At 37.2% G+C, this 11,275-nt stretch overlaps 1 protein-coding gene across 1 annotated transcript in view; it reads right to left on the bottom strand.

The window, feature by feature from the left end:
- Positions 1 to 1,564: 1,564 nt before the first annotated feature.
- Positions 1,565 to 11,275, bottom strand: part of LOC125075198 (igLON family member 5-like) — an 81,171-nt gene continuing 71,460 nt past the window's right edge. The window contains exons 6-12 of the mRNA XM_047686839.1: positions 9,687 to 9,881; positions 8,783 to 8,924; positions 7,711 to 7,808; positions 7,127 to 7,248; positions 6,014 to 6,194; positions 3,439 to 3,606; positions 1,565 to 2,083 (exon numbers count right to left, since the gene is read on the bottom strand). Of these exons, the coding sequence (XP_047542795.1) occupies positions 1,940 to 2,083; positions 3,439 to 3,606; positions 6,014 to 6,194; positions 7,127 to 7,248; positions 7,711 to 7,808; positions 8,783 to 8,924; positions 9,687 to 9,881 (1,050 nt within the window). The 3' untranslated portion in view covers positions 1,565 to 1,939. The remainder of the gene's footprint in view (positions 2,084 to 3,438; positions 3,607 to 6,013; positions 6,195 to 7,126; positions 7,249 to 7,710; positions 7,809 to 8,782; positions 8,925 to 9,686; positions 9,882 to 11,275) is intronic.

Genomic DNA, 11,275 nt, shown 5'->3' with positions numbered 1-11,275 from the left:
GTAGTGATGGAAGAGAAGCATTGCTTCTTTCTGTTTTAAGAAGACAAACAGACCCAATGGGGAGGATATTGTGTAATAGTATGTAGTGATGGAAGAGAAGCATTGCTTCTTTCTGTTTTAAGGAGACAAACAGACCCAATGGAGAGGATATTGTGTAATAGTACGTAGTGATGGAAAAGAAGCATTGCTTCTTTCGCTTAAAAACGTCAGTAAAAATACTGGACAAAGCTCAAACAATATTTGTTTTAATCTGATGATTACTCTTTTGTAATAAGATCGTTTATTAGACCATTTCATTTGTAATCAGGATATATTGTATATATTTTCGATGGTTCGTTTGTTTAAATAATATATTTATTTTGTTCACAACGGTTGCATAATTCGTAAGTACACTGTATATTTCAGATAAGGGTAAATTATATACTGAGTTATATAATAAATACAGACGATGTCTAAGCTCTTGAAGTCTTAACGGAGTCTGCGCACTACACCGTCTTAATCCATGAACGTATCAGATACGAAAACAAATGACACGTACAACTATACCTACTTGAACCTTTCAACAGCGTATCTGACCCCAGCATAACGATTTTAGTGACTGTAAAAAGTGTTTTTTGTATTGAAAAATATTCGCCGACAACTTTTGACGGTCAACAATCGTCGGTGAAAATTTTGTCGGTGTTGATACGCATGACACGCGATGATATTTTTAGTCTGACAGTATTCTAGAATAACCGCGGTATTACCATACACGTCCGCCGTTTAGATCTCCAAATACGAGATCTATATATTAATGGTGATTTGATCTTAATTGAAGTATGATATATCTCACTCTTTATTTCCCTATAATTAAATTGTCATTTTTAACAATGGACGTCCAAGTAAATATTCGCCTATATTCACCTTAAACAACGCGACGGTTTTTTTTTTAAATATTTTGAGGTTTAATCAAGCAAAAATTACAGGACTTGTTATTTGCTTGCGGTGATCGTCCGTGAGTTTTTGCGTGCAACGAAGCAAGCTGTGTCCGTGCGGCGTTTGTGTTGCTTGAAAACTTCTTGAGTTTAGACATTGACGTAAATAAATCTCGAAATTTCTTGAGTCTGACGAGATTTTCTAATGGACTTTCGTGTTTACGGGACAAATTTTGTAATGTTATTATTCATATGAGGTGCATTGATTTTGTTGACGTATTAAACGATTTTACTTTTGGCTCATTATGAGCCAGAATACAAGTTTACTGATACAAAAATTATATTTGAATCGAGAAAAACATAGTTTGTATGTACAATGCCGGATGATATATGTGAGAGATAACATATATTAAAGATAAACCTAGTGCGTCATGTGTATAAAATTTTAAGATCAAAATTTGTTATTTGTTTAATTTCTAACGTAAAAAGGTTCGAATTCCGTCACGGGGTGCACGCTCATTGAGAAACAATTGCCAAGTTTTTGTTTCGTTTAAAAAACCTTTTCTTTTTTTTTATGTTGATGTTTACACTAACGCCTAACCGTTTAACGATTACATTACTTAAAAAACGTCCTAAGTCCCATATTGATTTCTATACATTTAATTTACAACTAGACAGACCATTCTCGAATTAATATTATTACTTATTTTTGAAATCGTTTATAAAAAATTTGGGACAATCCTTAAAATAAATGATCTTTCACTTATTAATGCGATATATGACGGGCATTCGTTATAATAATGCCGTTTATGACATTTCATGATCATGAGTATTTCTATGACAAAGTTCTGTCATAAACTACCACCGGCCTCTATAAACTATATATTACAAATAAAAAAAATATATATATAAACAAAATAATTATCACAATAAACTTTGGTTTTCTCCGTCAATCAAATGGAAAATAGATTGGTGTTAAAATTGGAACGTCAAAATTCGAAATGACAGCTGCGGTGAATCCCCAATCATCCGAGCAGGATATAAAAGGCGATGGCGACGGTAAACATTGTCATTCGATGGGTGACCGCTGATGAGAACATCGGCGACAGTTCGTCCGCGTGTACTGAGTGTGATCCGCCCAGTGTATGAAATTGGAAAATATCGCTGACCTAAAAAGATAAAATTCTTGTTGTTATATACAAGCACATTTAAAATAAAATAAATAAATAATATTACGTTGTGGTTTAAGAATAAGTTTAAGATTAATATGTGTATTGGAACAGATTGATGGAAAAAGTTCCAACCTTCTTTTTATACCTTGTACAAGTTAGCTTGATCTTGTTGACAGACGGGCTAGTGATGAGAAACAGAAACTATAACACATATAACAGTCGATGGAACGATGGAATGCGTAATTCAAATTAGATTTCAATTATTTTTTTTTAACTTACGGTTCTAAAAAGAGTTATACCAGCTAAAGAGACCCCAACCACTAGCCAAAGAGACCCCAACCAAAGAAACCCTCGTTCGTAACAATAACTCAATGATCTTTAATAAGGGTTTTTGTAATCGATATTTGTGGCAGTTACTGCTTGTTATTCGCGTCCCTACCGTCCGACCGATGTAACATTGTACAAGCGTCTATTATTTTCAGTGTTTCTATAAATTTTACTTTGAAGCAATAATAAATAATAGAAAAAGTCTTAACATTTTCGGATAACGCTCGAATCTTTAGGAACTTTTGTATTATATGTATTTTTTAAAATATTTTTACAATTTTTAAAATCATTAAATTAAGAAAATAATATTTTCGTCATTGCAAATATAATGTCGCTCAGAAAAATTTACATCTGTCAAAAATATCAAGCTATCTTGTACAGGGTATAACAGGAAGGCTTTGACCTGCTTCTTTAAGTTCAACTGAAATCCTCACTGCTAGTGTCGTGTGAAGCAAAATAATTATCATTAATATCAATAATTATCATCAGATGCATTTCAAGCATAATGAGTTCCAAGGTGCAAGCAGTGCTCTGACAATCTCCATCTCCAAAGAAGATTTTTTTTAAGGGACCTCCTGGGGCGATTCTCTGTTGATCCGACGTGACCATATCGGCGAGGGACTTAACATGACTCAGATTTTTTGCACACACTGGGTATATAGGTAGGATATTAGCCTCAGTGCCATGAACTAAGAGCCGAGATGGCCCAGTAAGAGCCGAGATGGCCCAGTGGTTAGAACGCGTGCATCTTAACCGATGATTTCGGGTTCAAACCCAGGCAGGCACCACTGAATTTTCATGTGCTTAATTTGTGTTTATAATTCATCTCGTGCTTGGCGGTGAAGGAAAACATCGTGAGGAAACTTGCATGTATCTAATTTCAACGAAATTCTGCCACATGTGTATTCCGCCAACCCGCATTGGAGCAGCGTGGTGGAATATGCTCCAAACCTTCTCCTCAAAGGGAGAGGAGGCCTTTATCCCAGCAGTGGGACATTTACGGGCTGCTAATGCCATGAACTTACTTCATTCCATCCGTATCTATTCTTCGCTTGGACAATCGCTTCGTACACCGCTCCCGGCTCTAGTCCTCGAAGCTCGTGTGTCACCCTGTGCGTCAAGGAGCCCGCTGGTTCGGGAGCGGGGATGACAACGTCGTGCCAACGACCAGGTTGTTGAAATGATTCGTTTATCTGCGGAGATAAATGTTGGAATACAGTTTAGTAATCTTGTGATATGACGTTATTTGAAAAATCATATTCGTGTTTTGGTTTGAAGGGAAGCAAACCGGAGTACTTTTACATAACATCTAAGCTGATTAAAGTCTTAGTTTAATGGCTTTTAGTTGTGCTTACAGGGCACAGATTATTTAAGTTCTTATGGAGATTTTTTTTTATGGAATTGGTTGGCGGACGAGCCTATGAGCCACCTGATGTGTAAGTGGGCACCACCGCCCACTAGACAAAGGCGCTGTAAGAAATATTAACCATTCCTTACGTCACCTATGCGCCACCAACCTTGGGAACTAAGATGTTATATCCCTCGTGCCTGTAGTTACACTGGCTCACCCTTTAATACGGAATACAATAATACAGAGTACTGTTATTTGGCGTTAGATAATCTGATGAGTGGAGTACCTACTATACGAGCCTGCACAAAGCCCTACCACCAAGTAAAATACCACCAAGTAGTTGTTAAGATTAATCAAAGAGGGGGGGGGGAAACTATGTGCGGTAGTGACGTAACAACTATATATCTATAACTCAACTTATCATGCTGGAAAAAAAGATACTAGAAGTAGGGAATTGTACCCCACGAAGATAGCGAAATAAAGTGTTTACAGTTTATGAAATACTAGATGTCTGTGACTTAACCTGGATTTTAGGGGTCGGTCGTCAGGTGTTCAGTGTAAAGAAGTAGCATTTGTCCCTCCTAGGGCTTCAAGCCAAAATTCATACCAAATCATATTCGGTTCAGCTGTTCTGTCGTGAAAGAGCAATAGACAGACAGACAGAGTTACTTTCGCATTTATAATATTTTCATAGACATATCATGCCATCTAAACTCGACTCTTTATCCTTTCTGACGACCTCCGTTGTCGAGTAGTGTGTACACCGGTTTTCATGGGTACGCCACTCCGACGTCCCGGGTTCGATGAGTCGATGTAGACAAAGTTCATTAGATTTCTATGTCGTCTCTGGTCTGGGTGTTTACGGTACCGTCGTTACTTCTGATCTTCCATAACACAAGTGCTTTAGCTACTTACATTGGGATCAGAGTAATGTATGTGATGTTGTCCGATATTTATTATTTCTTTAACCCCAAAATCTGGATTTTTATGAAATTAAAATAATCTTTCTGCTATATCTTAACCAATCAGAGAAGGAATAAAAATCATCTTACGATCCAGACATCAACACGAAAGAAAAACAATTAAACTTAACGATCTCTCGAACCACTAAAGCAAATTGAAAACTGCGTGAGACTAAGAAAACTAAATTGTTTTGGACTTGATCTGCTGTGAAAACGTACATCAATGGTCGCTTCGTTGATCCTTTATTGCCGTCCTCTTTGCTGTATCTTTTATCTTCCCTTTGAGATTTTAATCTATCTATTTCTATTTGATATTTCATTGATATAATAATGCTATAAACTGAAAAGATGTTGACAATTGTATTTGTATTGAATTTGGTCTCAAGATGATCCAAAAATGCTACTTTTTAAATTTGGAAAACTTCCATATTGTCTTATTTGATTTGTTTTAGTATAAGTATTCAAAACGGGATATTTAACACGTTTTTTATTTTTATTTGGTGGGGATCGATATTTCGACATTATCTTCGAATGTCTTGTTCACGAGACTGACGTTTGCGGGTAGATGTCGACGGCATTAGAAGTGTTCATATCGGACTACCTCCTTTCTCGTACGTTTGCTGCGTAAACACTGGTTACCACTACCATTGTCACTTTGTCCCCTACTATTTGTTTTATGTGCACTCGACACTCGATCCCGTGTTTTACAAACCAAAACTCACCGCGAATTTTTGATATTATTGTTCGAGGTTTTGCATAATTGTATCAAAGGATTCCATACTTACGACAGTTGAACCCTCCACCAATATCGAAATATCGAGCTCCACCAGATAAAAATAAAAAACATGGTAAGTATCCCGTTTCAAATACTTGTAGTAATAAAAATAACCATGTTAATTTCTTTTGTCCATGATTTCCTGATTTCTTTTTAGATTATTTAAAATAATTAGGTAACTGGTAGATGGGTTATCAAATGATAAGTCACTATTGCTCATAGAAATTAGCACCTTCAGAAATATTAACCGTTAAATTTACATCGCCAATGTGCATGTCCCTTGTGCCTGTATACTCCCTCCAATCGCAAGAGGACAGAGGGTTACTTTTACTCCTTCATTTATTGGAATAGGCTATAATTGATTGAGGGTTAATGAACCCTTTCGAATCCAAACCGGAACGTAACAGCACCGCGAAGTGTTACTTAGCATCAGAATACGTGATGATAGGATGGTATCTACCAAGAAGAACTTTCAGGAAGCCCTAAGCCCAGGGATATTGTTGGATACATACCGCGAGTTGTCTGTAGAGTAGTCTCAGTTCGTCAAGTGGTGGGTAGCTGTCAACGGAGAAGGATAACGTATACGACGTTCTGGATCTGGCTAGAGGAGGAGATGTAAAGCGAGCTGCTCCAGGTCTCCCCGATACTTCGACGTGTTGACGAGCTCTGCCAAGGCTGTTGTCGGCTACGCATCTGGAAATTAACATGGCGTTCCTTTTATAACATATTGCTTATTAAGAATCTTAAACAGCGTCTATAGTATGAAACCATTCTGAATCGCGCTTGCGTTTGGTTCGCTTGAATACATATAGGGTCTCGACAGTTGTATTGAAAGTAGCATTTTTGGAATTTTGTACATTATTGGGATCAAAGAGCCAAGATGGCCCACTGGGTAGAACGTTTTGATCTTAACCGATGATTGCTGGTTCAAACCCAGGTAAGCACCACTGAGTTTTTATGTATGTTTGCGTTTATAATTCATCTCGTGCTCGGCCTCGAAGGAAAACATCGTGAGGAATCCTGCAGGTGTCTAATTTCAACGAAATGTGAATCCACGATCCCGCATTGGAGCAGCATTGTGGAATATACTCCAAACCTTCTCCTCAAAGGGAGAGGCCTTTCGAGGCCAGCGCATAGTGATAAGAAGTGTCAACCAAAACATTTTGGATCACGTTTTTTAACAGTGGCGATACAATAAATCCCCTTTCACCGGGCAATAAGGCGAGGTGTTATACTTTAAATGAAGCTCTTTGTACTTTTACTCCAATTAATTTTTACTTTTTGTATATTTTTAAGGACTTAATGTTAATAATTCATTAAATAATATATATGTGTTAATAAGTTAAGCTGAGGAGCCGTAATCAGTTACAAATTCCATTTATCAAAGCGGCTACCGATGATACAACATTATGCTATGACTAAAATCCAAATATACTTTATTCAAGTAGGCATTACAAGCACTTTTGAATCGTCATTTAACAAACTATATTAAGTGAAGCTACCACCGGTTCGGAATGCAGATTCTACCGAGAAGAATCGCCAAGAAACTCAGTAGTTACTCTTTTCCTCACGGGATAAGTACAGTAAAGGAGTAATCACGAGGAATATATATTAGGTTAACTTACGTGAAATTTCCGAAGTCTTCAGGTTGCACGTTGGCAATGAGCAGGGTGTGGTTGTTACCTCGCACTGACATCGTCACGCGTTCCGATGCAGACAGCGGGAACGAGTTCTGGTACCAGAGAACCTGTGGAAGGATATGCGGTACTTAAGTATGTATATTTGTAACCTTAAAAGCCTTCATGACCAAGTAAACAGAAATCCCACACGACCGGAAACAGTTCAGGCGCACGCAGAAATGAAACTTCCTTTCGGAAACGCGACATATATGTATATTTTTTTATGATATAGCTAGGCGGACGATCAAATGCCACTTGATGGTAAGTGGTCACCACCGCCCATTGACAATGGCGCTGTAAGAAATATTAACAACTGCTTACATCGCCGCGTCACCAACCTTGGGAACTAAGATGTCATGTCCCTTGTGCTTGTAGTAACACTGGCTCACTCATCCTTCAAACCGGAACACAAAAACACTGGGTAATGTTGTTTGGCCTTAGAATGATGGAGAAGGGACATGACGACATACGAGAGCCTCAGACGTTTTCCATGAAAAATGCTATATTAAAACAAATATATGAACGCAAACCTCAGCTGGTGGGTCGGCAAGGACGGTGCAGAGCAGCTCAGCGCGGTATCCTTCCCCAGTGTGAACCCACGATCGTTCCACTGTGATCTCTGGAGGATCTAAAACAAGAAGAATTCAACATAATGTACATTAATATGAATGAGGACCACGTTGTGAGCAAAGTTTTGAGAATGGACGTGGATGGATATAGAGGTAGGGGACGACCAAAGAAACGATGGATGGATTGTGTGAAAGACGATATGGTTAGAAAGAATGTTACTTGTGAATGACGTCCGACAGAGAAGTATGGAAGAAGACATGCTGACCTCGAGTAAAATTGGGATGGGATAAGGGCAGGATGATGATGAATGATGATGTAAATTAATATAAACTAATATGATCCAATGAGAAAGTAACTCTGTCTGTAACCTCTTCGGGCTTAAATTACTGAATTTAGATGAATTTTGGTAATGGGGATAGTTTGAGTCCCGGGAAAGCACATGGGGTACGCATTACTAGCACACAAACGTTCTTTTACATTTTACAATCGAATATTTTTGAACGCTTTCTGGGATCATGTCATAGAAACGTATACATTGCCCCACAAAAGAGTTACTAACCCTGTGTAATCGGGTACTTGGAGTAATAAGTTTATGCTTGTAAAGAGCCAATTGGCCCAGTGGTTAGAACGTGTGCATCTTAACCGATGATTTCGGGTTCAAACCCAGGCAGGCACCACTGAATTTTCATGTGCTTGATTTGTGTTTAAAATTCATCTCGTGCTCGGCGGAGAAGGAAAACATCGTGAGGAAACCTGCATGTGTCTAATTTCAACGAGATTCTGCCACATGTGTATTCCAAAAAATCGCAAGCGTGGTGGAATATGCTCCAAACCTTCTCCTCAAAGGGAGAGGAGGCCTTAGCCCAGCAGTGGGAAATTTACAGGCTGTAAATGTGTATGTTGTTCCTAGTATAAATAGTATGACGTCACAATTTCTGGAAAAATCATATATGTTTTTGCGTGCATACATAACATTATCAAGAAGCGTCATTTGTTTAATATTCATTTTGAAAATCATTTAAAAAAGCTTACATAGCACTTGAAGCTGGAACTCCGTGACTATTGGCGGTCCAACGCCATTGTCCACGGTGCAGGCGTACTTCCCGCTATGCTGACGTTCCAACCTTGACAGCTGAAGCTGGGCACCCTCCCCCAAACGAGTACTTGTCTCGTTCTTGAAAATAACATTAAGTTGTGTTTAAATAATACATTTGCAATAACGGCAAATAAACATACAATCAGACACACACATTTTCTAAGAGTAATTTACATGACTCTTTACCTTATGGAATTATAAATTTTTGTGGTTAACATTTTGAGCCGGCATCGCAAGGGTAAAATAAAAACAAAACTGAACAGATACGTTTTATCCTTATTTTTCATATATTTTTCATATACATTTTTGATAAAAGTTTACCAATAATTTATTCTTGATAAGTTTCCATAGAGTCAAAAGCGTCAAACATGGCCGACCGTTGAACTGTCATGTCACTGAATTTCATGGATTTAGTATCGAATTATCTTGATTATACGAATTTTGCGGATAAGTGTCGTTAACTATAAAATAATCATTATTTTTAACGATCTAAATTTGTGGATATATTTCGATCAGGTCTATGGTATACTTGCACGAAATCACTTTTGAATCGTCATACAACGTTGAATAAAATGTAAAGCTAACATCGGCTTGACAAGTAAGTAAGACAAGTACCGAGAAGAACAGGCAAGAAACTCAGTAGTTACAATTTTCCACCATTATATTTACGAATTAATCAATAAAGTACAATTAAATTTATTCATATCCTGCCTAGAAATAAACAAAATTTAAGTCCACGCTTTTTTTATCATTAACATAATCTTGTATTGAGTAATATGCCTTCTTTATCGATGTTTTTTTTTCGAGATACTGACGAAACTAATACCATATAACACTCACCAACTTATGCCATGTCACCGACGGTACTGGGTTCCCTGATGCTCGGCATTCGAGGACTGCTGCTCCACCTCGTCTGGCGGCCGCATGCCTCGACTCGGGTGAGGCTCGAACGCTTGGTGGCACTAGAACCTCCACCGTGTGCACTTGGTCACGTGCCACGCGGTCGGATATCTGGCACACGTAGTCCCCAGCGTCCTGTTGGTGAAATACGTTTAAATATAATTCAATGTTATAGCCAAAAATCAAAATATACTTTATTTAGGTCTTGAAGTACTTTTGAATAGTCATTTTACAAACTATATTAAGTGAAGCTACCACCGGTTCGGAATGTAGTTAGATTCTACCGATAAAAACTATTAAGAAACTCAGTAGTTACTCTTCCAACATTTAAAATACAAAGCTATGTTAGTTAAATAGATTTTTTTATGACTTCAAACGGGTGCAATTATGCCAATAAATGTACTACAGAATGTCTTACAAAGTTCACAGTTTTTCAGTCGTTAGACAATACAAACCGCTATGTCCCAGCGTTTTAAACCTATAATATCTTCGAAAATATTCATTTAAATTACACGCTGTAAAGGGCCATATTTATTTATATTAAATGCACAATGTATTTAATTGGATAAGGATTAATGTTATATTACTTAAAATCCCTTCGAATATAAGCCATTATTTCTTGTAGAAAGACAATTATAAAAAATGGTTGTTGCTGGTTATCCCTAAGAGATATACATATAACATCACGATTTTTTTTAAGACCTTTGTAAGGTGTACAATACTGTAGTACATTATTTTGATCTATCTCATAGGATTCAGCCAGCGTTTGCGATGTAAGCGTCAAAAATGTGTTTATTTACGAAATCACATTACAAACCTCTAAAATTATCAGTGTTTCTCTACTATATTGTGCATGTATTATACACATGAACCTTCCTCTTGAATCAATCTATCTATTAAAAAAAACCGCATCAAAATCCGTTGCGTAGTTTTAAAGATCTAATCATACAAAATGACAGACAGCGGTAAGCGACTTTGTTTTATACTTAGTAATGATGATATATATCATTTAATCCAAAATTTCGAGTCCTTACATTATTTCTGATGCCTTAATTAAAAAAAAAAAACAAATAAATAATTCATATAAATATTTATTCTTAGTTTCTTTAATATAATTTAAATTTTTCCTATGCAATGTTTTATTATGTTCCATAATAACGTATTAGTTAATAAATTGTTTAGTTTGAAGATTGACTTTAAGTTTTTAATCAAATAATTTGTATCTACAATTGTCTCTTCTTGAGCCGAGATGGCCCAGTGGTTAGAACGCGTGCATCTTAACCGATGATTTTGGGTTCATACCCAGGCAGGCACCACTGAATTTTCATGTGCTTAATTTGTGTTTATAATTCATCTCGTGCTCGGCGGTGAAGGAAAACATCGTGAGGAAACCTGCATGTGTCTAATTTCAACGAAATTCTGCCACATGTGTATTCCGCCAAACCGCATTGGAGCAGTGTGGTGGAATATGCTCCAAACCTTCTCCTCAAAGGGAGAGGAGGCCTTTAGCCCAGCAGTGGAAAAATTAC

Source organism: Vanessa atalanta, chromosome 30 (assembly GCF_905147765.1).
Source record: "Vanessa atalanta chromosome 30, ilVanAtal1.2, whole genome shotgun sequence".
Taxonomy (NCBI): Eukaryota; Metazoa; Arthropoda; class Insecta; order Lepidoptera; family Nymphalidae; genus Vanessa; species Vanessa atalanta.
This window is presented reverse-complemented; position numbering and strand designations above follow the sequence as displayed.